The sequence below is a fragment of the Terrapene carolina genome, unplaced genomic scaffold (genome assembly GCF_002925995.2).
Source record: "Terrapene carolina triunguis isolate 2854851 unplaced genomic scaffold, T_m_triunguis-2.0 Scaffold275, whole genome shotgun sequence".
Lineage (NCBI taxonomy): Eukaryota > Metazoa > Chordata > Testudines > Emydidae > Terrapene > Terrapene triunguis.
This window is the reverse complement of record NW_020664626.1, coordinates 852,201-878,469: the sequence shown is the minus strand read 5'-3', so window position 1 is coordinate 878,469 and position 26,269 is coordinate 852,201. Positions and strand designations below refer to the sequence as shown.

At 47.9% G+C, this 26,269-nt stretch overlaps 1 protein-coding gene across 3 annotated transcripts in view; it reads left to right on the top strand.

Annotated features, from left to right (window-relative positions):
* Positions 1-26,269, top strand: part of GALM (galactose mutarotase) — a 60,264-nt gene that overhangs the window by 7,012 nt on the left and 26,983 nt on the right. Inside the window, exons 2-3 of one of the 3 annotated variants that reach the window (XM_026657714.2) lie at positions 8,225-8,388; positions 23,032-23,249. In XM_026657714.2, coding sequence (XP_026513499.1) covers positions 23,054-23,249 — 196 coding nt within the window. In that variant the 5' untranslated portion in view covers positions 8,225-8,388; positions 23,032-23,053. Of the gene's footprint in view, positions 1-8,224; positions 8,389-22,675; positions 22,844-23,031; positions 23,250-26,269 lie in introns of those variants that run through there. The other 2 variants (XM_026657711.2, XM_026657710.2) reach the window with 2 other exon arrangements.

Genomic DNA, 26,269 nt, shown 5'->3' with positions numbered 1-26,269 from the left:
CTTTAAACACTCGAACACCAGGCCAAAAAAACACCCAAACAGACCCTTCCCCCTCTCCTTGCAACAACCATATTATCTTGAAATTCTCATGATTTTAAAGCCAATCTTATGATTTGGGGGGTCTGACTCAAGATTTTTGAATGCTTGGGATTGGCAATACTTTCTTTGAATATATTCAGAGGCATATACTTACTTTAGTATAAAACACTGAACAGGTTTTTTGAGTTCCCCTGTGATTCTGGGAAAGTCACTTCAACCAGATTTTTCAGTTGTGGTCACTAATTGTTACCCTGCAGACAGATTTGCAGAAGTCTGACCACCGATAACTGCAACTGAACTCAGTGGTAGCTGTGCTTTGAATGTATAAAGTGCTATATAATGCTGAGTGAGAACTCTGAAATATTGGGCCCTAAGTGTCTGAAATTGGGCATCCAATATGAGTGGACACTTTTGACATTAATCTCTGTTCCTCAGATCCCTATTTGTGAAATGGGGATAATCCCAACCCCTTGCCTCACAGGGATACTGTGAAGATAAATTTAAGTTTGTGAAGCACTCAGATACTATAGTGATAAGCACCATAGAAAAATCCACGAGGAAGTCAATAATTCTGTCTTCAGGGAATTCTTTTTTTTTTTTTTTTAATAATTTTTGGGGGAATTTCATGTTAGTTCATTTTATCCACCTGGGTGGGAGGCCCGGGGGGGCAGGCAGGTCCTGCCCTGGGGGGTGGGGTGGGTGGAAGGCCCCAGGAGGAGCCTACACACACCCAACCCACAATGGTGGCCCCTGTACCACAGGACTGAAACTCTGGGCATTGCAACCTGATGCATGGATTCACAGTACTGCTCAGGTTTGGCCCAGCCACCCTGACAGAGAGGTGGCTATGCCAAACCTGAGTGGTACAGAGACCCCAGGGGCTGGGTTTTTTTCTCAACATGAGTATTGGACACATTAGTTCCTACAAAACATAGAGGCATCACTTTCACATCCTTCCTAGCTGTTGTTTTTGCCTCTGTTGTGCCAATGTCATGAAATAATTGTAGTTCTGTGGCAAATTCTAGAGTCTCAGTAGGTCTCCTTGGCTTCTAGGCACTCATTTGATTTTTGTGTCCAGGTCCAGGTGGGCATCAGTGAATTGGTCCATTGCCATAGAATCACAGAAATGAAGGGCTGGAAGGGACCTCAAAAAGGTCATCTAGTCCACCCATTGCACTCAGGCAGGACCAAGTAAATCTAGACCATTTTATCCATAGTATCTGCAGTGGCCTTTTTTAAACAATCTCAGTATAACTTCTCTTTCTGTCCAAAACAGGACCATGTCACTGGACCATATTGCCAACGTTTTACTTTTATTTATTTCTGTGAAAATGCTGTCCACACCTAAACAGTCACTGAGCATCCCCTGCCAGCAAGGCCTATAAGGGATGTGAACAGCTGCTTCACCCAATAAACTAAAAGAGCCTTGGTTGAAATGCCTCTGGGGTCTCCTTCCTGGCACATCTGACTAGCATCCCGCTCAGCTACCAGGGCTGAGCAATGGCCTGAATGCTTAGATTGCAGCATGGACCGCTCAAATTTCAAAATACTGGTTCGTTGTTTGGATTTCATAAGAAGGAGATTGTTTCCTTCCTTTAGTTTTGCTTCCGTCAACTGCAATATTCACAAACCATGTAAAGTAAACTGTGATAACTAAAACAAATAGGTATTGAATTCAGGGTTATTTAATGCATAGTGTTTTAAGATCATTTATTTTAACTGGATGTACAAGCAACCTTCCTCCCTCTTATTTGCATGAGTCACTGGGAGCTCATTAGAAACTCCAAAAATGTGACAAAAATAAACCCAGGATAACAACAGTAATTAGTACCTAGGTCTTATATAGAACTTTTTGTCCATAGAACTCAAAGCACTTTACAAAGGTGGTCAGTATCTTTATCCCCATTTTACAGATAGGTAAATGGAGTCATGAAGAGTGGAAATGACTTGCTCATGGTCACCCAGCAGGCCAGTGGCAGAGCTGGGACTAGACCCCAGGTTTCCCTAAAAGATCCAACACTCCAGATTAGAAAACAACCTCACTAGTGAGTGAATATATCAGTATTTTAATTCCCAGGCATTCAAAAGTATGAGTTAGACTCCCAGTGAGGTAATGAGGGTTTTTTTGGGGGTGGGGTTAAATATATATTGGGTTCTTTTTGTTTCCCTTCTGGTTTTTGAGGTCATTAGGATCCTGTTTATAAGCAGCCCTGAGAGCTAGAAGCTTACATTTTGAATTAAAGCTGAGATTCTCAGCTAATCAAATGATTCCAGGCTCTGGGGCTTCAAGGAATACACCAAGTATTGTGAGATTTGTGACAAAAAGGCTAGAGATAGCAACACTGAATATGGACCTGCTATTCATGTAACAAATTGCAAGGACACAGTTTGCAGAACTATGTGAGAAACTGTATTTGTCACAAACCTTAGACTGCTTCACCTGAAATCTGCCCACTGATCTGTCTCCACTTTAAGGTAGCTTGTCAGATAAATATTTTCTTTTTTATCTCAAATATGGAGTTTTCCACCCTGAAAATTACACTGGCCAGAGGGCCAGGACAGGTAGTATGGAGTTCTGCATCAGTGACGTGTTTAAGGACTGATACATCTTTATCCTGCAGAGCTGGAAACGGAGCTAAATTCTGTGCTGGTAAGATACACCAGCAGAGAATATGGCCCAGAGCTTTATTTCAATGGCAAGGAGAAATTCATAGCCCTCAGTAGAGAGGTCGTGAGATCAGATTTTTAAAATTATGACATCTTTAGGTTTAGAAAAGCCACTTGAGAGGTTTTCATGGCTTCTGCTGAGCCAGGTGTACTTGGACTGCAATCAAAGCATCTGGCTTTATAGTCAAATGGATTTAAAATAGCAGCCCTAATTAAATCCTTAAACTCTCTGAAACATCAATTTTCTGTATGTTAGGGCCTGCTCCAGCTCTTACCGGGGTCAACTGAAAGATTCCCATTGGTTCCAGCAGGAGTTGGATCAATCCTTTATGTGGCACATGCCAAATAAGTGATAGTGAGGCACAGTTTGAAGGTTTTTCAGCACACATTTAGGATGTATTGTTGTTGTATAACTCTCTTGGCTTCATCACAAAGGAAGAATGGGCCCATCCCAAACACACACACACCTCTATCTGGCCAGCCCCATCTTGTAGAAGAGCCACCAGAGGAGCTCCATCTGTGTGGGTGGGGTTTCCCTGTGACGGAATACCCCTGGAGAAACTCATGCATTTCCTGAACCTGGGTTGGTCTGGATGTTCACTTCTTGGTGCCTTAACTGAGTATTTCCAGACACTGCATTGGCAGAAAATACATTTGAACAACCTTAACTCTAAGGCCTTGTCTACATACAAAAGTTGTATCACTTTAATGTTACCTGTATACTTAAAATGGTTCAACCCCTCTAATGTGGATGCAGTTATACCAGTATAAAGGTGCCTTATACCCAGGAGTGGCGCCAGGGTTTTTGCTGCCCTAGGCGGCAGCGCTCCTCCTCTGAGCATTCGGCGGCGGGGGTCCTTCCGCCCCGCGTCTTCAGGGTACTTTGGCGGCGGGTCCCGGAGCAAGTGAAGGACCTGCCGCTGAATTTCCGCTGAAGACCCGGAGCAGAAGGACCCCCCGCCGCCGAATTTCCGCCGAGGACGGCAGAATGCCGCCCCCCAAATCCTGCCGCCCTAGGCAACCGCCTAGGGTCGCCTAGTGGAAGCGCTGGCCCTGCTTATACCAGTGGTTCTCAGCCTTTTTGGGCTCAGGACCCATTTGTATATGTTCATGGCCTGTCCCAGTAAATAGCTTGGGGGTGGAGGCCCTGGGGTCGTTTTGGTCATGTCCTTCCCCCCTGGGAGGGGGTCTTGCCCAGCACTTACCCCACAGTGGAGGCTCCTGCAGCTCCTGTGCTGTGGGTCTGGCTGAGCTTGGCTCTCGGCTCCGGGTGTTGCAACCTCGGGTTGCACTGCTGCTCAGGTTTGGCCCTGCCCCCTGACTGGACCAAATTTGTGTGAGTGGAGTTGTGCCGTTCACTTAAATTTGGCCTACCCAGGCCATGATGGCTGGGCCAAACCTGAGTGGCACTGAGACCCCAGAGGTTGCAGTGCCTGGAGTAGGGAAGCGAGCCCAGCCAGCCCTGTGGGAGAGGAGCCACAGCAGTTGCTATGTGACCCTTTGAAACATTCTGGCAATGCAATTTTGGGTCCCGACTCACTGGCTGAGAAACCCTGCCTTATACCAATAAAGCTTATTTGTGTACAAGAAGGAGAATATGCAATATTGATAGGAAGCACCCTTATACCAGTATGAACAGAGTGCACACACGGTTTGTGCTGCTCAACTGTAAAGTCAGACACTTAGCTCAAGTATACTTCTGTTAGTCTTAAAGGTGCCACAGGACCCTCTGTTGCTTTTTAGCTCAAGTAGTTATACTGGTCCAAAAACTCGGATTATACTTGGCCTAAGTTGACGAAGATTGCATGTGAATGTGTGTACAAAATAAAGCCTTACCATGCTGCCTTTAGTCCTGTGAAAAAAAGGTTAACGGCTTTTTGCACTCTAAAATGCATCTTTGTCCTGTGGTTTCCACAGCCATCCTTCCTCCCTACACCTTTCTGTTCTGCTTTTATTTAAACAGGAACTGTCTTGTTCAGAGTCTGCTAGCATGTTTTGCAGCTTTTATCTCTATGCTAATCAGCAACATGCACCTCTGTTAGTGAACGCTTCTAAGACAGCAGCAAATTTGCACTAACTTGGGTAAATCCTTCTCCCACAACCCTCTTCCATCTCCTCACCCCATCCATGGCATTGCAGATCTCTAGCAGCAACAAAGCCAGTGAAGTTCCATTGCACACGGACTGGGGCAAGGCAAGATGCTGAGCCATGCAGGCCATCTGTGTACCATGGATGTGTGCTCTGTGGGGGCTCCAGCACCCTAGTGATAAAGAGTTGGGCAGGGATTATAGATGCACTCCTTTGCAAACCCACTGCAGAGTGGAGTGTGGGAGTTGAGGTGAAAAAACTACCACTCTATGGCCTGGGAGGAAGATTCCAACAAAGCTGGAGCAAACATTTAGCCGTAGATCATCTGCCATAGTGTGCTTTTCGGTGGTGTTTGCAAGGGGTGTGTGTGATGTTTCATGCTGTCTCTAGTGGCTCACGACCGTGAATGCCTACCTCAGGGCAGACTGTTAAAAAAACAGCAGATACCCCCAATTATGTTCTATGATTAGATTTTACCAAGCCAGTAACAAATGTGAACTCCTGGATCACTATAACAGTCTTACCATGGAGTCAGACAGTCTCCTTAGACTCTCCAGTCTATCTTGCCACCCAGGCAAACTGGACTTAGTGATAAATGGTTACACCAAAAATCACACTGAATTCAGATTGCTTTCAGTCCCAACAGACTACTCACTTACCCCAGATCAATTGGTACTCTAGATCTTACACTAAAGACAACCCCTGTACCCAATTCTGTAATAACGTTAAATTTTTATTGACTAGGAAAAAATAAATAAGTTATTTACTGGTTAAATCAAGTAAACATATGTACAAGCTAAATCTTCAGAGTGACAGAGTTGTAGTGCCGTGGTCTGTCAATTGAAAGTGTCTTACAGGGAAGATCCAGGAGGCAACCTCATAGGATCTCTGTCTTCAGTTTGGTGGCTCTGGCCCTGTGTGAGTTCAAACGGTGAAGAAATGGAATATTTTCCTGTGACTTTGTTTTATTTTCTTCATTCAGCTTCCAAGTCCCCAGGATGAGCATCCTGGCAGGTAGCATTTCCAAGGTGGGATAGGCCAATTAACCAATCATTTGTATTGCAGTGTTCCCCAATAGCCCATCTGATTTCGATGATCCTTCAGGATGGACAGAGGGGATAATTCCCATACCTGGGTTCATAAGTTCAGAGCAAATGTTTTCAAAGTTATAAAGCAAAAACCATATTTTCTTATAGCATGGAATAGCGACATTCATAGGCGTGCACACGGGGTGTGCCGGGTGTGCCCAGGTACACCCTAATGCAGGGGTGGGCAAATGGCTCCACTCCCTGACGCGGCAAGCCGCAGGGTCCACACTCCTCGGCCGGAGCGCCCGGCCGAGCGCAGCAAGCCGCCGGCCCCTCCCCCGCCTCCCCCCCTCTTCTGGAGTCATGCTGCCGCGCGCGCAGTGCTCTGGGGGCCGGGGCTCCACGCTCCCACAGGGCAGCGTTTAGCTCCGCGGTGAAGCAGACACGCTCCCCCCTCCCCTGGAGCCATGCCGCTGCGTGCGCAGCGCTCTGGGGACCGGGGCGTCAGACACGCTCCCCCCTCCCCTGGAGCCATGCCACTGCGCGCAGTGCTCTGGGGGCCGGGGCTGCACGCTCCTACGGGGCAGTGTTTGGCTCCGCGGGGAGGCTAGGAGCCTCATCTCATGGTAAGGGGTCTGGGGCCAGGGGGGTTGGATAAGGGGTGAGATCCGGGGAGGGGTGGTTAGGGAGCAGGGGGGGTTGGATGGGGCATGGGAGTCCCAGGGTCTCTCAGGGGGCGGGAGGTGGATAGGGGTCAGGGCAGTCAGGGGACAGGGAGCAAGGAGGGTCCTGGGGGGGGAGTTAGTGGGGGGAACTCTGGAGGGGGTGGTCAGGGGACAAGGAGCTGGGGGGGATTGGATGAGTCAGGAGTTCTGGGGGGGGCTGTCAGGAGGCAGGGGTGTGGAAAGGGGTTGGGGCAGGCAGGGAGCAGGGGGGGCTTGTAGGAGTTGGGAGTTCTGGGGGTCCTGTCAGGGGGTGGGGAGCAGTTGGATAGGCGTGGGAGTCCTGGGGGTCTGTCTGGGGGAGAGGGTGTGGATAAGGGTCGGGGCAGTCAGGGGACAGGTAGGGAGTAGGGTCCTTGGGGGGCAGTCAGGGGACAAGGAGCAGGGAGGTTTAAATAGGGGGTGGAGTCCTGGGGGGCAGTTAGGGGCAGGGGTCCCAGGAGGGGGTAGTCAGGGGACAAGGAGCAGGGGAGGTTGGGGGTTCTGAGGGGGGAAGTAGGAGAGAGTGGATGGGGGCGGGACTAGGGCAGGGCTCCCTGGGTGCACACCCTAATGAAATGGGCTGCGCACGCCTATGGCGACATTATAAGTGGGACGAATGCATGCAGCAACTTACAAACGTTTCATAGAGTCTAAACACTCAATACACTCTTATATGACTAATACCTATTTTGAGCAAAACTAACATAGCTGGAAACTAGACCGGTTCACCTATGTGTTTCCATTCTTAGCTAATGACTGCAGCCTGGGCTAGAGCTGGCATTTAGCCTGCCAGTGTCCTGATGGCATGGTCTGGTTGTGCATGCTTCCCCAATCCAGATAGGTGAGTTCTTAGTTATCCTATGCCCCTAGCATTGCTCCTCCATAAAGGAGAATGACCTGATGATGTTCTCTTCTGAGGCCACTCACCCCCATTTCTGCTGTGTGGTTCATTGGAAGGTGTTGGAATTATTATTTATGCAGGATATTACCAGAACACTAATTTAACCATAAATTCCTTTATTACAGCAATTGGCATTAAGATTTAAACATGTCTATAAAGACTAAATAAGCAGCAATTTACTACATCCAAACAGTAACAAGACATTTATAAGCATTTGGATCAAGATACTTACAAATGTGCTAAACCCCCGGGGCGGGTGTGTGTGTGTGTGAAAATCCTCATTGTGGTCAGGCAGGTATTAACCATGAACCCTTTAACAAACAAGTGATGTCATTGCCAATGTTTGGCTTCATCTAAAGACCAGTTTGAGACAGGTTATCCTTTTTTTCCAGTCTGAATCCAGATAAGATTTACAACTTCCTTTCTCCCCAAGGCCTTTCCTCCCTCTCTCTTCCCCTCCTCCTTGCTGACCAACAGTTTTTCCTAATTTTTGAGATAACACTGGTATGTGGGGTGAGAAGGGCCATGTCGGCTCCTTTGAAGATAGATACTGTGTCTTATTTAAACCCATCTGCAGTCACCCCTATTGGTCCAAGGCTGCCTTTTTAGAAGTTTCCCCTTATTTTGTTAGTTATTCTTTGAACCAGACACTTTCCCCACTTCATTCCTTCTGGCCTTATAAGTCACTTCTTGAAAAGCTCTTTTTTACGGTCTAGTTTGGGTCTTCCTTTATAGTACATGTTTCTATAGCCAAACTTAAGCTAAATTTTAATTCTCTAATTTTGTTTATGCTCCAGCAGGTAATGCTAGTATAGGGGAGTGCATCTGACCTCAGATCATCCTCCGCATCTCTTCATATCAGAGAACGGTGGCCATTGAGGCCTCCTTAACAACAACACAGGAGCATTGCTTCCAGACCCATCCATCCCCTAGGGAATGCATCTCTCCATTCCTCGCTCAGGTAAAACTCCCACAGAATTGTCCCTTTGATCTTTAAATCAATGTCCCAGAAGTTCTCTAAGGGTGCACAGTAATTCTTGAAACCAAACTAATTACAAAGAGAAAAACTTAGTGGATCTCTATTGACGCTCTGTGGTGGGTAGGCTTTAAACGCTTGTATTCTTTCAAAGGAAAGATACCACGTAGGTTATTTACCACACCCCTCCCCCAAAATCCCCTTTTCTGATGCAGCAGTGTACCTTGGGGAGTTTCATGGTTCTCTCTGGCACTGAATATACCAATTCTTGAACTACTTTTAACAGTTTTATTATTATAATAGTGCTACCATACCCCAACTGGGAGCAGGACCCCTTTGTGCTGGGGCTGTACATGCACATAAGAGAAAAAAATTCTAGACAAAACAAGGATTACTATCCCCATTTTATACCTGAAGGACAGAGAGATGAAGACCCAGATTTTCAAAGTTATTTGGGCACTTAACATTGCAGATTGGTGCCTAGTGGGAATTTCAGAAACATCTGAGGAAGGTAGGGGTCTAATCCTATTGATTTAAATGGGATGAAGGCATCTAGCTCATTTTATTGCTTTAGAAAAAATTCTCATTAGGCACCTATCAGCTTTTTATACACCTGAATATCTGGCCTGAAGTGACTTCTCAAGATCACAGGGAGTCAGCAGCAGAACTGGAAATTTAATCCAGATTTTCCAAGTCCCAGACCCACACAGCACTCCCTTAGCTACCTGATGTGCTGCATGGCCTGGCCCATTTGGGTTGTCTCTTACAATACATACACAGTCCATCCCTCCCACCATGTATCTTTAGATTCCCAACATTACTGAACATAATACAGGCATATGTCAGGGGAGCCCTTCCATTCAGCTCACTCTGAACTTCCCCCTTACTGCCTGTTCCTGCCAGCTATATATCTTCCCTTATTGAGCTAATTACCTCATTAGCCCAGTCATTGCTGCCCCAAGCGTCAATCTCACCATAAGAGGTTAATTGCTTCTGATCAAGTTTGTAATCTTCTGGTATGCAGTTACCTAAATGAGGAAGGTGCTAGAGCTAGCATTCTATCCCACCCAGTCTAACACTTTAGCCACAAACAATCCTTCCTCTTTGTACATTATGTAAGCGGGGGAATGGTCCCGCTATCGTGGGAAACTTTCCTGGCTTCTGTACTACCCCGGTGAAGTGGGCTAGCGAAAGGATCCGAGTCCTTGCTCCCACTTCCCTTACCCAGAGGCCTCCCTGCCCTCGAGGGCTCCCCTTCCACTCTCCTGTCTGGCAGAGTCCTCGTAAACCCCGACAAGGCTGGGCCCAGGATTCCTGGGGGTCTCGACCCCCAACCCTGCTGTGGTCACCCAGGACAGGGGCTAGCGTGTCCCTACTCTGGGGTACTCTCTTTGCACTGGGCACCTCCCTGACCCACTGATCATTTCATACAATTTAAAGCAAATACAAGTTCTTTAATTAACAATTAATTTTAAAAAAGAATAAGGAAAAATGAGAAAGGTTGAAGGAAAACACATCACCCTGCTCTGTGGCTGGGAACATCACAAACAGTGTCTCTGGAACGTCAGGGCAGGTCACAGGCTGTTCCTTGTAGGTCCCAGGCTCCTTCTCAGGCCCTGGCTGTGCTGCAGAGACGCTGCGGGTCGCACACTTGCTCTGGCGGTGGCCACACGCTCTCAGGCTCTAGGTGGCAGGACCCTTTTTCCCAGCGTTGCCCCCGCCCGGTCGGGGATATGATCCCCTCCGAGTCTGGCCTGCAGAGCCTCTTGGCTGAGGTGTCTCCCTGCGCTGGGCCTGCTGCTCAGGGTCCCCCTCCTCTCCTCAGGTGCTCACCGCACCCAGCTCCGGACAGCTCCAGCTCCAGCCCCACTCTGCCTCAGCACGGCTGCTGCTGCTGCTCTGCCTCCAGCTCCCTGGGCTGCTTCTCTGGCCCCTCTGGCTTTGGTTGCTGCAGCTCTGCCCCCAGGACAGGTCGGCTCTGCAGGCTGCTTCTGTGACTCTGCTCCCAGCTCTGACCTGCTTCCCGGCTGCTTGTCTGGCCCCTCTGGCTCTGGTTGCTGCAGGTCGGCTCTCTCTGGGCTGTGCTCTGGCTTTGGGGCTGCAGCTCTGCTTCCAGCAGCTTAGCTCGGCCCCACTCTGTCTGACTCAGGCCATTCCAGTTCACAAGGAGGACGGGACCCCCCCTGGCCTCCTGTTATGCTGATTAGCCTGCCCGCCCTGTCAATCAGGCTGATCTGGAGCATTGGCCTCTCGCCATTGTTCCTGTGGACTGTCAGTCTCAGGGTCCTGATTTCCCATCCCCCCTTCCCCTTTTAGTGCTGGGAGCAGCCAACCAAAACACCCCCACTGAATGTTAGTAAGGGGGCAACAGTCCCCTTACAGTTGCTTTTCTTTTCTCACCCTTCAATGTCCTAGGATGGATTAGATTAAAAATTAACTAGGATGGAAAATAAGGGAAATTCAGATGCTGAGGAATATGTAACAAAAAAGAATAAGTGAGGCACAGGCTCAGCACAGCCACAGTAAAGCAAACGACAAGAACGTTAAGCTATTGTGTAGCTCAAAAGAAAAGTACCAATTCCTATAGCAACTGAGGGCTGGTCTACACGACACAGGTAGGTCGACATAAGCTGCCTTATGTCGACCTAATTATGTCAGATCTTGTCTACATTGCAGAGTTTTGTCACCAAAAGGCAGCTTTTGGCAACGAAACAGTGGAGGTGTACACACTGCAACGACACTTTTGGTGACAAAACTCTTCAGTTTTGGCAACAAAATATAACCACCTCGATGAGAGGCACAGGGGTTTTTGCAGCAAACTTAAAGTGACAAAGTGTCAGTGTAGACACTGCTGTTCATTACATCGCCATCACTGGCCTCCCACAATGCCCGCCATGACTGCTCTGCGCACTGTTTTGAACGGCTGCCCTGCATTCCTGTTACACAAGCATGCCCCCCTTCCCTTCCAAAGCTCAGTGAAGTTCTGGCAGCTGACCGTGCTGCTCACCTCTGGCAACAAAGAGCAAATCATTCATGTGGAATGCTGCTCTCTCCCACACTAGGAACACAGAGGCAAGTAGGCAGGGGTGGATATGTGTGTGTGTGAGTGAGAGAGAGAGAGAGACTGCTGTGCTATGCAGAGCCAGAGAGGGAGGTGGGGGCTGGTGTCGGGGATATCCCCCTCCCCCTGCCTCAGGACTGGTTGCTTTGGGCGACTGTCTGAACTTAGAGACATGGTGCCTACACACTCACTCCCCTCACTCTCACACACACTCGCCCTGACACACACTCTGTCTCTCCCTCAGACACATACGCACGCTCCCTGTCACACACTCGCCCCCGCCCCCCTTCAGTTGAAAAGTGTCTGGTAATCTAGTAGGATGCCCATGGAACAATGGGATTGAGAAATCTGCATCATGTGAGGCTGTGCCTGCCCCATGAGGCATTGCAAATCCTTCCCAAAGCATCTTGCAGCCAGTTGCACAGTGGGATAGCTATCTATAGTGCACTGCACTCTGTGTCAATGCAAGAGTTGCTGGTGTGGTGCACTCTGCCGACACAAGGAGCATAGTGTGGACATACAACAGCGCTTTAATTAAAGTGTCATAATTTTTGGTGACATAATTCTGTAGTGTAGACAAGGCCTCAGTGTCTACGGCAGAAGCTGTGAAATTGACAAGAAAGCTGGGCAGGTAGAGGCCAGTTGCCGCCCTGGAGAGCTGGGCAGCTTCCCTCCTGCTCTAGGATTGCCAGCCTTCTAATGCCAGAAAACGGAACACCCTTTCCCCCGCCCTTCCCTGAGGCCCCGCCCCTGCTCACTCCATCCCCCCTCCCTCCATCGCATGCTCTCCCCCACCCTCTCTCACCTGCTCATTGTCACTGCAAGGCCCAAACAGGCATAGTTATTGTTTTGACAGATGTGTTATGCTAAGTTCAGGTTTTATTTGTTACAGGATGCTAGAGCTGGCAGCAAAATAATCAAAAAGGGTAATTTTTAAAAAAATGAAATTTCACAAAGGTTTTCATGATTCATTCCCTCCTCTCTTCCCATTTTTCTTAACCAGCTCCATGTTTTTTGTTTACTAAAGTTATTGTAATTTTATGTGTGGAATTAGGACCACACATTATCACATCTGCAATGGGTCCATTAAAGACCACTCCTGAAGCCCAAATACAAATCCATAGAGCACAACCACAAAAATGCACCAGTCCAGATACCTATATAAATCATAGAATCATAGAATATCATAGAATCATAGAATATCAGGGTTGGAAGGGACCTCAGGAGGTCATCTAGTCCAACCCCCTGCTCAAAGCAGGACCAATTCCCAACTAAATCATCCCAGCCAGGGCTTTGTCAAGCCGGGCCTTAAAAACCTCCAAGGAAGGAGACTCCACCACCTCCCTAGGTAACGCATTCCAGTGCTTCACCACCCTCCTAGTGAAATAGTGTTTCCTAATATCCAACCTAGACCTCCCCCACTGCAACTTGAGACCATTGCTCCTTGTTCTGTCATCTGCCACCATTGAGAACCGCCGAGTTCCATCCTCTTTGGAACCCCCCTTCAGGTAGTTGAAGGTTGCTATCAAATCCCCCCTCATTCTTCTCTTCTGGAGACTAAACAATCCCAGTTCCCTCAGCCTCTCCTCATAAGTCATGCGCTCCAGACCCCTAATCATTTTTGTTGCCCTCCGCTGGACTCTTTCCAATTTTTCCACATCCTTCCTGTAGTGTGGGGCCCAAAACTGGACACAGTACTCCAGATGAGCCCTCACCAATGTCGAATAAAGGGGAACGATCACGTCCCTCGATCTGCTGGCAATGCCCCTACTTATACAGCCCAAAATGCCGTTAGCCTTCTTGGCAACAAGAGCACACTGTTGACTCATATCCAGCTTCTCGTCCACTGTGACCCCTAGGTCCTTTTCTGCAGAACTGCTACCTAGCCACTCGGTCCCTAGTCTGTAGCAGTGCATAGGATTCTTCCGTCCTAGGTGCAGGACTCTGCACTTGTCCTTGTTGAACCTCATCAGGTTTCTTTTGGCCCAATCCTCTAATTTGTCTAGGTCCCTCTGTATCCGATCCCTACCCTCTAGTGTATCTACCACGCCTCCTAGTTTAGTGTCATCGGCAAACTTGCTGAGAGTGCAGTCCACACCATCCTCCAGATCATTAATAAAGATATTAAACAAAACCGGCCCCAGGACCGACCCTTGGGGCACTCCGCTTGAAACTGGCTGCCAACTAGACATGGAGCCATTGATCACTACCCGTTGAGCCCGACTATCTAGCCAGCTTTCTATCCACCTTACAGTCCATTCATCCAGCCCATACTTCTTTAACTTGGCAGCAAGAATACTGTGGGAGACCGTATCAAAAGCTTTGCTAAAGTCAAGGAATAACACATCCACTGCTTTCCCCTCATCCACAGAGCCAGTTATCTCATCATAAATCTGTAGAAACTGACTCCCACACTTACACGCAGATACACACGTGCATTTATGTGTACATATCTAGCATGCACTAACACACATACTTCCACGTTATTTAATATTACAATTGTTGTTTTGTGCCTAGAGACCCCAACTAAGATCAGGGCTGCAGGGTGGAAGGTGCTGGACATAGACATAAACAGAGAGAGTCTGCAACACAGAGTTTATAATGTCGCTAGACAAAGGCGGGGAGACATGTCTGATCCGTCGGCTCTTCTGCAATTATTAGTCAACAACATTCATTTTTTAAGAAATAATACATTTCTTTTAGAGTTCCCTTCTCTTTTAAAAACTTGTTATGAAATTAATACAGACATATTTTATGTCATCAATTTTTTTGTGTGCAAGCCAGCAAAAGGAATAAAAGTCAAAGAGTTAGGCTGCAAATTTTATTCACACAGATATGCACACATGCGGCAATACATGTACCTCCCTACACAAAGAGACACCGTCTCTTACACACATACAATGCATGCATGTACATACTTGCTGTTAAGGCTGATTCCCCACTCTGGCACTTCGAGTGCAGAAGGTGGGGGCCCACAAGGATTTTAAAAATTAATACTGGCCACTTCAGGCTTGTATTAAACTTCCAAGGTTACAGCTTTTTTTTGACCTTGGATTGGTAGATGCTGCCACCACCCAAGTGCAGAACCCCTTTGAGAGCCCAGGAAGGCGCACTTGGGAATTTCTTTCTGTGGGGTACCCTCAAGCCCTTTCACACACACCCCTCCAGGGAAGAGCTGAGAAAGAAAAAAAAGGGGAAATTAGCTATTGCCACCAGCTAATTAAACAACATGTGCACAAACCTTTTAAGAAACAAAAATCCAATTTTGTTTTTAAAAAGATAAATTTTATTTAAAAAAAAAAAAGAAAGAAAATACATCTGGAAACTTAGGCTATTGCTAGATTTTAAAAGAATAACTACAAGGATTAAGCACCAAGAATATCTTTCTTGGGGTCCCGCTTAAAGGTTACAAGCAAAACAAAAGCACCCGGGGTTAGCACAGAGGAGTTCACAATCCATAAAGAAATAAAAAGAGATAAACCTAATCGCATCTTTTTAGACATTTTCTGATCTACTTACATATTTGGGGTTTTAAATGAGTCGTTTTTAGGTATGATACTGAGGATTTGTCATAACTGCCCTGTCTGACTTTCCCTGAGAACAACAGACAGACAAAGGGGGAATCTTTTTTTAATTTTAAAAAGTTCTAGCCTTCCCATTGGCTCTTTTGGTCAGGTGTCCACTTAGTTCCTTTTACCTATGCATAGCAGTGAGACTTTTTAACCCTTTACAGGTAGAGCAATTAGAGAACAGCTACTAAGAGGGATTTTATAGCTGCTGGCTGGGTGTCCATAAAAAGGAGCTTCCACCCCCCCCCATCATTTATTACACTTACCTACACAGAGACACTTTTTCATACACTTTTCCAGGGGCTGCCTAAATCACCCAACTGGGAAGGGAGGAGAGTTGGCTGGAGGGGAAAAGATGGGGTGGGGGGTGGAGGAGAAAGGATGGGGAGGGAAAGAAGCCGAGGAGGGTGGGGGTGAGAGGGGGCAGTGAAGGAGAGAGGAGGGGTGGGGGGATATGTGGGGTGGATGGGAATGCAGGGGGAGGCAGAAGGCTACAGGTGCATGAGGATGTGGGGGGCACAAGGGTGTATAGGGACATAATGGGAGTGTAGCAGTGTATGGAGGTGGCAGAGGTGTGGGGGGTGAGGAACACAGGGGTGGCAGCTCTGGGAGGTGGAGAGGATGGGTGGGAGAGCGCTGTAAGAGGTACAGGGCTGGGATGGGTAGGTGTGGGGGGCAGGACAGGATAGGATGGGGAGGGATGCAGTGAGGGGGATGGGATGTAGGGGGTTGGGACAAGGAGGGATACAGTGAGGGGGATGGGGGACAGGGGGGGATGGGACGGGGAGGGATGCAGTGATGGAGGATGGAGGTGCGGGGGGGTTGGGACGGGGAGGGATGCAGTGAGGGGATTGAGGTGCAGCCCCATTCACAGCATTCAGAGATGGGGATGCACATAGATTGAACTCCTGGGTGCTGGCGATGGGGTGACAGATAGACCGCGGATCGCTGCAGGGCATGCGCCGCGTCTCAAGCCCAGCCGTGCGAGGAGAAGGGGCCGAGCAGCAGCGGGAGAGGTGCACACCACGCGACCCCTCAACAGCCACCTGCTGAGCGCTCGTGATTCTTGCTCACACTAGTTCCTCCCCTGCTCTGATCCAGCCAATAGGAGCTGCAGCTGAGGGCGGGGAATGGGGCAGCATGCAGACCCCCCTAGTTACCCCTAAGGCTAGGAGCCGGACATGCTGGCTGCTTCCCGACCTGGGAGCCACATGGCATGGTGGCTAGCAGGGAGCCTGCCAGCCCTGCTGCACGGCACCGCGAACCGGACAGTCAAGGGCCCAGTCAGTGGTGCTGACCGGAGCTTTCAGGATCCCTTTTTGACCAGGTGTTCCGGTCCAAAACCGGACACCTGGTCACCCTACCCTGCTCCCAAGCAGCTAGTCAAAGTTCAGGGCCCTGGGGATGGTCCAGTTGGAAATAGAAATTGGTGATAAAACTGCATCAATGAAATACCTGACTTATTTACAAAGAACATACAAAGTCCTGTTTCTCTGAACTCTGAAGGAACCAGGAACAAAGGGAGCAGTTCCTCCCTCAGTCTTGGGGGGAGGGATGGCTCAGTGGTTTGAGCATTGGCCTGCTAAACCCAGGGTTGTGAGTTCAATCCTTGAGGGGGCCAGTTGGGGCAAAAAATCAGTACTTGGTCCTGCTAGTGAAGGCAGGGGGCTGGACTTGATGACCTTTCAAGGTCCCTTCCAGTTCTAGGAGATAGGATATCTCCATTAATTTAATTTAATTTAAAATTTCCATGTGACTCAGTGGTAGGAGTGAGCTGGCAGGTTATTTCCCATTCTGGTTAACCTGTAACCAGAAGACGCTTGAAAATTGTAAATCGCTAATTTATGGTATTTGATCAAATATAGTACAATGGTGTTGCCACCCACTCACTCCTTTGAGCATCACTGTGGGCCCTTGTATGGTTGGGTGGGGAACACAGAGAGCATGAATGAATTACTGATGATAATGTTAGATAAGCAGATGAACCCAGACCCTCCTTGAAATGAATCATAGAACTAAATCAGAATATCAACTCCTTTAATGTTACAAAAGCCACAGTCTCCATCACCACTTCCTCACCAAGCTACAGATCACAGAGCACGTTTGCTAATCACAAACAGTTCTCCTAGTGTCAGCAGTATAGAACAGAACATTAGAATTCTCTATTACATTCTATAGGATGGATCCAAAAATCTAGAGAAAGGTTATCATTTTCTATTAAATTGGAAAAGTGTTGAGAGTAATTTCTATAGAATGGTGATACATTTCTATAGAACCTTATTGATTTAATCCCTATGCAATTATATAGGACTTTTCCACAAGGGTTGTCCCGAATACGGGATTTAGCAAAGCGCTTAAACCCCATTGGAGTCTATGGCATTTAGTCATGTGCACAGGGGCTTTGCTGAATAGGGATGGAATTACTGTGATTTGCTTGGAGCAGGGGGTTGGACTAGATGACTTCCTGAGGTCCCTTCCAACCCTGATATTCTATGATTTTATGATGGTTCCGGGCGATGGGGGGTGCCCAGGATGTGAGGCACCTCACTACCACCTGCCCTTAGCAACTCAAGCACTCCCTTCTCAGCCCACGTGGGCACTACTGTCCCTCCTGCAGGTCAGCGATAGGCACAGTCCAACCCCTGAGCCCTCCAAGCAGCCTCCTACAGTGCCCAGCCCCTGTGCCACGGGACACTCACAGCATTGCCAGACCCGCTGTTCCCCCAGGAACGGCACCGTGTCCCCTCAGTATTGTCGCTCCACTTCACACACAGCACTTATCATCTTTTGTAGTGAAAACAAGAATAAGTTTATTTAACAAAGTATGGAGATGGGAGAAGCAGCAAGTCCGATTAATAGAAAGAAAGGGTTACATATAAAATAAAATCATAACATGCATTCTAAAGCCTAAGCTTAACTAACAAGATGCCCTCTGTCTGTAGTAAGGTCCTGCTTCCCCATAGCTCTTCTCACAGCATTTGTCAGGCAGGATGGCTGAGACCCTCCTTTCATAAGAACAAACCTTGTTCTGGCAGCATGTGTCCCTAAATGAAGGATGCCCAGGCATCTCTCAGTACCTCTAGACCTATTAGACCAGTCCTTTGTTCTTCACTAGTAACCAGGGTTCCCAAACCCCCAGCTGTTCATCTCTTTCTGTTAACTTTCCTCCTAAAGTCCAATGGAGCCCACTCAAGCTTCATCCCACTTCTTAGTGCCTGACTCAGGGCCCACTGAAGAACAGTGGAAAAACTCCCACTGATTTAATGGGCTCTGGTTCAGGTCCTTAATGAGGATGGGCCGGGTCTCAGAATGGGGTAACAAGAACAAATCCCAGTTACCTCAGCCATACTGCTAAAAACCATCCTCTGGGAACATTAACAACCCACTCCCCAGAGCTGAGCTACCTCCACCCACATACTCCCCAAATGCCTACCGCATCAAAGCCAGCAGCCTTCTCATTCCAGGGTATCCAAACAAATAGCCCCACAACCCCTCCTTCTGCACAAACAACCCACCCGAGCAGCTCTCTGTGGTAGGGTGTATACCCTTTCAGTGCGGCCCCAAAGGAATCCCACAGCCCTTCCTTCTGCTGCCCCACTCAGAGGCCCCCCCTGAGCCAGGCAGTCTGTTCAGAATCAGATCAGGGGGACAGTCAGCCGCGAGGGGCTGTCAGTCACAAGGGAGTGAGAGGCAGGGGCTTTGCCAGCAGCAGCCAGGACAGGGAGCTCTGGGGAAACAGGAGCGGCCCTGGTTATTGGTGTGGAGTTCACTGACCGGACACTGCATGGCCAAGGACTGTGGGCGAGTTTGAGTTTTGTGGAGTAAAGCAGAGCTTCTTAATACCCAGAGAGGGATGTTTATGTTTGATCCGGTGCCTCTTGTGACCAGTCTTTTTAGTCACTTGGGCCACGGTGTGTGGAGGTGGAGTGGAGAGCTGAGCAAACACTGGCTGAGCTCTGTCAGTCTCCTGCTACCAGTCCACATCATTCCCCGCCCTGGGGACACCCAACCACAGCCTTGACTAATCCCAATTCAGTGCTGGCCTCAAACTCACCAGGCAAGGAACCCCACTAACTGAAACACAGCAGTTCCCCATCCAGGCTGAGTGGTGGGGCCTGATGAGCACTACAGAGGCTGGGATGGGCTGCCCCAGACAGGGGCATGTGGATTTGAAAGGGTTCTCTTCCCACCTGCTTGTTGGAGATAAGTGGCAGGAAGTCTGCAGCCTCAGGTTGTGATGTTAATGAAATTAGGGGATGATCCATTGGCTGCCATAATAATACCTCGCACACATTGCTCTTCCTCCAGCATCACCACTCAATAAATATCTGTTTGTGTTACCATAGTGACTGCAGCAGCAACATCTGCAGCCCACTCCTGATCATGGTACTGTCTGTCATCACCGTTACATTGGCCAGCTGGCCACCAGGCCAGCTCCCCAGAGGCTTCTCCTGCCTGCAATAGGATCCCTTGCTTCTGCAGTTTTGCTTTTGCCTGGTTACCTAGTTGCTCCAGCCAACATGCTTGATTGTTCTTGTCTATATCAGCTCACTACCTGCTCCTGCCCAATCCACTGGTTCCTCTCCCCTAACTGTGTTTAGCCAGTATCTGTCCTCATCTCAGCACACGGCTCTTCTCTGTGCCACTTTCTCCTCCTCCCTCTATCCCTTTTTCCCCTCTCCTTCTCTCTTGCCCAAACAAGTCCACAGCCCCAACCCTTTCTCCTACTGTCAGGGACCCAGGGCTGAACAGACCCAGCTCATTGCCCTCAGCTGATTCAGCTAATGAACCTGGCCTCCTGATTGGCTGAAGGCTCCTGCAGGCACATTCTCAAACCCTGCAGCAGGTCTGGTTGCTCAGTAGCATTTCATACCTGTGGCTATGGCCTTGGTCTTGGTCCAGCTGATGCTCTGACTCATTCCCTGGACTTGGTAATTTGACTCTTGAATTGGGCTCTGGTCACTAGGCCTGGCTGCCCTAGTTCCAACCAGCAGGCCAGCTTCCTCTCCTGATAAGGCCATGCACAGCCCTATCCATAATACCTCAGAGTCCTGGAAGCAAGGCCTGTCCTTTTCTTTCTGTTCATAGAGCTAAATCTATCTCTTTCACACACAGATATGTACCCCAACCCCCTTCACCTTCCAGTCCATTCAAGATACCGCTGCTAGGGTTGTTTCCCTGGCTCATTGCTTGTCTGTGCTACTCAGCACCAATTACCACCTCACCATCACCTTAGACTCTGGCCCTCACCAGGGATCTGCAAGTCTCTGATTGGTGAAGTGAGGGAGTCAGTGCAATGGGGCCAGCCTTGAAGGCCCAGATGTCTGTATCTGTTGCAAGCTGCTCCATACTACGCATGGGATGTCCTCCTGGAATTAACCCATGAGGCTACTGCCCTCTTTCTTCAAACCCCAGACTGGCTGTTATGTTTACAGGCAATAGGTAGGGCTAGTAGGATATTTTCCATCAAAACTGGTTTTTGACAGAAAATGAAGCAACCTTTTTTCCCCTGCAAAAAGTGTCTTTTCCATGGAAAATTTTGACCTTTCATCAAGAAACCAAAGCCCCACATTTTTCAGTTTCAATGAGAAGCTGAAGATTTCTGTGGAGAATTTCAACAAAAACTATTTTTTTTAACTTTTGTCAAAATTTTCCATGAACACCCTTTCCCCCATCTTCTGTCCAGCTCTAGTAATAAGGCAAGTGGGGAAAGCTGTATTTATTTCATATTCTTCTAATGCTCCTCTAGTATATGGGGCCATCAGGCTGCACAGTAGTGACCTATGTAACTACATGATCTTAGTTTTGTTATCCTCCTTGTCCTTCCCTCCTCTTGACAAAGACACAAGTGAATGTGACAGGCAAGTCAGTTGTTTGGGGCAGGAACTGTCTACCTGTACACTGATACAGCTCCTAGCACAATGAGACCTCTATCCTGATTGGGACCACAAGGCACCTCCTATTAGAAAGGATAAATCATCATGATAATGTAAATGCAAAAATATCAACACTGTGACTTACAAAAATCCACGTCTCCCATCCATTTCCAAATGTGTAGCCATTATGCAACTACATCTATAGAAGTACACCTCTACCCCGATATAACGCAACCTGATATAACACGAATTTGGATATAACATGGTAAAGCAGTGCTCCGGGGGGGCGGGGCTGCGCACTCCGGCGGATCAAAGCAAGTTTGATATAATGCAGTTTCACCTATAACGCGGTAAGATTTTTTGGCTCCCGAAGACAGCGTTATATAGGGGTAGAGGTGTATATGTGCCAGATGTTGTTGCTTGTTATAAAGACTGTCAGTGTCCATGCTTCACAGATAATCAAGTTTATAAATTTAATAAAATCAATAACAAGACATTAATTGACAAAAGCCTCTGTTTTTCATAATGATTTTATTTTGATTTACTCAATGCTGCAACCTAGTCACACCTGCTTGATTTTAAGTTGGGACTGCCCAAGTGATATTTTAAAGAACACAAATGCTGAAAACAATGGAATCTACTAGCTAAGGTCCTGATCCTGCAACCCATGTGAATGGCCCCTTTGCTTTACTTCCATGCGTAGCCCCATTGATCTCAGAAGAGCTACTCATGTGAGTAAAGTGATGCAGGTGTTACAGGATTGGGGCCTAGGGATATTTCAACACTTATTTTACTCCCTTAATGTCATACTTCCTAGAAATATCAAGCTGTTTACCTGCATGGTGCTTAAATAATGCATGGCAAATATTGCCATGATATGGGAGAAGAGTATACCTTGTCTCTCCAAAAATCTCAACTTCAAAGGAGTTAAAATCACGGTTGCCAATTCTCGCGGTTTTATTGTGAGGCTCATGATATGTAGTATGTTTCTTAATTTCCAGCTCCTGGAGTTCTGTGATTAAATGGGAATCTCAGCTTTCATTTAAAAATTAAGTTTCCAGCCTTCAATTGTGGAGAATACCTTGAGAATGTGACCCTTTAAAGGCACAAACCCAGAAGGCAAACAAAAAAACCCTGAACATTTATTATTTTAATAAATCTCATGATTCGGAGGCCCTGACTCGTGATTTAGAATACATGGGGGTTGGCAGTGCTGAAGGAGAGTGTCCGCAATGTGATTTCTAATACATATCACTTCCAAGTCATAGCAGATCGCCTTTCTTCTCCAGCACAGACAAGTTATCATTGTTGCCAATGCTCACAATTCGATTGTGAGGCTTGCCATATTTGGTGATTGTCTTAAATCCCCAGCTGCCAGAGTCAGGTGCTTATGGGAGAATCTCAGCTTCCTTTTAAAACAACAGTAAGTTTCTAGTCCTCCTGATTGCAGAAAAAAACTTGGAAATGTGATCTGAATGTATCCTAAAAACTCAAATGCCAGAAGGCAAATAAAATGAGCCCACACTGTATTATTTTGTAAAATCTCATGATTTTTAAGCCAGTCTGGTGACTTTGAGGGTCTGACTCCAGATTTTTGAACCCCGGGGGTTGGCAATCCTGCACTTTGAAAGTCTCTCTTCTCTTTTATTCTAGCTCAGGTCTCTCAAAACTACAGACCACAGCCTACAGCGCTCCCCCTCTTGGTGCCAGCAGTGTGAACTACACATCCCAGCATGCAATCCTCCACCTGGAGTTGAATGGCTGGCTGCTCATGTTATATCAAAGCCAGCATTGCCTGCTGGACCCCGTAGTGTTCACCTGCTTGCTGAAATGGGAGAGCAGCTGATAGTCGCGCTGTAGATGAGGTTGCAGCTTAGTTTCTGTTTAGCAGAATATTGGCTGGCCTCCCTGCTTCAGAGAGGGGCCAGGAAAACGTACGGGACCGTCTATCCCTGTCTGCTCATCTGGCTTGGCCCGCTTGGGGGAGGATCATGTGATTTCCTGGCTCCAAGCTCTGCCCTGTTTGCAGTGTGTGTTTTCTTGCTGCTGCCTCTGCTCTCCGGATTTCCCGTCCTCAGCCGTCTGCTTACCTTGGTGGTGTGGTTTCTCTCTTGTTTTCCAGAGACATCCGGCTGTGGGGAGAAATGACAGAAGTGACCAGAGAGGTGTTTGGACACTTGCCCCAGAAGGGAGGAGGAGGGGCTGTTGAAAAGTTCCTGCTGAAATCAGACAGTGTTAAAGTGGAGATTATCTCCTTAGGCTGTATAATCACTGCTCTGGAAACCAAAGGCAGGGATGGGAACCTCTCCGACATTGTCCTGGGCTTTGATCGCCTGGAAGGTGGGTTGAAATCCATTTTTTTCAAAGACAATATGCATTGACCTAGCTTCTTGGTTATTTTCTTTCTGATCCTTTTCTAAGGCACCTCTCACTAGGCCCCTGGTTCTCCATGGCCCTGCTCCCAGCGTAGTCCTCTGCTGTAGTGCACAGGGGGTGCAAAACACTACCATATCCCAGTGGTGTTGTGTTCCATCCACCCACACTGGTGTGAGTGACTATGGGCAAGGCAATGGAGAGGCTTCTATTTCAGTCAGTGTGTGTAGCGGGGGAGAGAGGGGTTTGCAGGTTGCCATTTGCTTCAGTGGAAGCAGGATCAGACCCATATTATGCAGAATCTCCACCACAAGAGAAGAAAAATTTCCTTCCTCAGTCCAGAAGGACTTTTTATGTTTAGAACAAAAACAATCACAGCACAGCATCTGGGACTGTACAATTAGGAAAGAGATGACTAAGGGGGGATATGACAGAGGTCTATAAAATCATACTGGGGTGGAGAAAGTGAATAAGGAAGAGTTATTTATCCCTTCACATAACACAAGAACCAGGGGTTGCCAATGAAATTAATAGGCAGCAGGTTTAAAGTAACCATAAGGAAGTATTTTTTCAAACAACACACAGTCATCCTATGGAACTTGTTGCCAGGGGATGATGTGAAGGCCAGAAGTATAACTGGGTTCAAAAAAGAATTAGATAAGTTCCTGGAGAATAGGTCCAGATGGTCAAGGTTGTAACCCCATGCTCTGGGTGTACCTAAATCTCCAACTGCCGGAAGCTGGGACTGGACAATAGAGGTGGAGCATTCAAAATTGCCCTGCTCTGTGCATTCCCTCTGAAGCATCTGACACTGGCCAATGTCAGGGACAGGATACTGGGCTATATGGACCGTTGGCCTGATCTGTAGAGTCATTCTTATGGCAATGAGATACATTATTATAATTTTGATTACTGTAGCAGCTAGAGGCCCCAATCAAGAATGAAGCCTTGAGAAGGAGGATGGTCAAATGGTTAGGGCACCAAGCTGGGACTTAAGAGATCCTGGGTTCAGTTACCTGCTCTGCCACAAACTCCTTTTGTGACCTTGGGGAAGTCACTTAGCCTCTCTGTGCCTCAGTTCCCCAACTGTAGAAGGGGATAATCGCCCTGCCCTGCCTGATGGCAGAGTTGTGAGAATAAATGCAACAGCATGTGAAGTGCTCAGATATGGTGATGGGAGCCATAGGAGAACCTTAGATAAATTGAGCTAGGTGTGTACAACCACAAAATGGCATAGTCTGCCCAGTATGTAACCTTTACCTCTTAGCACCAAGTGTCTCTCTGTCGGTTGCATTGGAGTTGCCCCTGATTTACACACCTATGCAAGTGAGATCAGAGTCAGGCTTGCGAAACTTGAAAATGGGGCAGGGACCATGTTTTTGTTCTGTTTTTACAGCACCTAGCATGGTTCTGGTCCATGGCTAGGGCTCCTAGGCGCTAGGCTCCTAGGCACTAGGGCAGGGGTAGGCAACCTATGGCACGGGTGCCGAAGGCGGCACGCGTGCCGAGCTGATTGTCAGTGGCACTCACACTGCCCAGGTCCTGGCCACCGGTCTGGGGGGCTCTGCATTTTAATTTAATTTTAAATGAAGCTTCTTAAACATTTTAAAAACTTTATTTACTTTACATACAACAATAGTTTAGTTATATGTTATAGACTTATAGAAAGAGACATTCTAAAAACGTTAAAATGATGACTGGCACGTGAAACCTTAACTCAGAGTGAAAAATGAAGACTCGGCACACCACTTCTGAAAGGTTGCCAACCCCTGCACTAGTGTCATACAGATAATTAATAACACTGTGAATGTTGTCAATCCCTGGGTGCAGCAGCAGAACTGGATGCTGGGGATGGAGAGGTTGGGGACTTATGGATCAGTTCAGGGTGGGTGTTCCATGTGCAGGTGGCAGTATGGATGCTGGCGCAGGGAGGTCTGTGTGAGAACTGACAAGGGGGCGGAGGAGGCTGGCAACCTTCGCGCAGCAGAGCAGGTGGGGTTGGTGGACAAGAGGCGGGAGTGGGCATGCAGTGAGTGCAGAGTCACGAAGACCCATGAAGTGAAGACAAGTACCTTGACCCCAATGTGGAGAAAGAGGGGAACAGGTGGAGAGGCTTCAAGAGGGGGCAGGCAGGGTAAGTGATCCAAGCAGTTGTGCTTTGTATGGAGAGGAGGGACAGCGATGTGGATGGTAGAGGCCTGAGAGGACAAGCGTGTATGTTCAGGGCTCTGGGAGCGAGGGATGTGAGTGGACGTTTCTGATTAGTGCCTTACTACAGTGGAGCTAACAGGCCCGTCTGTTACACCGCTGAGTCTAGTTCTGAAAAACATTTAGTTCCTGATTCTGCCCATCTTGCTCATGAACTACAATGGAGCAGTGCCACTGAAATGAGTGGGATTCCTCAGACTAGGGGTTACTCTGCATTACGTTGAGCTGGGTCTTTGGAAAGCCCATGAAATAAGGCTTGACGGGGAAATGGCTGCCTTGAGGTCATTGTATCCCTAAACAGATCTGAGCCAGGCACGCAGCACACATGAGTGCACTCAGTTCTGCAATAAGCAGCTGATCAGTCACCACCTGACTGCAAATAGGCGCTTTCTTCCTGTTTTTAAGGCAAATTATATGAGCCACTTGGAGCACCATGGAGTGACCACTGAGGGCAGAATGCCCCAGCTGTCACATTGGGACCATGTTCTCGCCTTTTCCGAATACGGAAGAAGCACTCCGAATGCTCGCTTAGCTCCAGAAGGGAACACACGCTCCAGGCTTTCTGGCAGCTCCCTGGCAGACACACATCAGACTGCTTTTATTTCATGCATTCCCTCCTTTTTGTTATCTCACAAATTTGTGTGAATGTAGGAGGCCAAATTCTGCTTTCCATTCTCGATGGAGAATCTGAGAGCAGAGCAGAGACCATGTGTTAATCTTGCATGGTGTCAAGTATCAGGGGGTAGCCGTGTTAGTCTGTATCTACAAAAACAACAAGG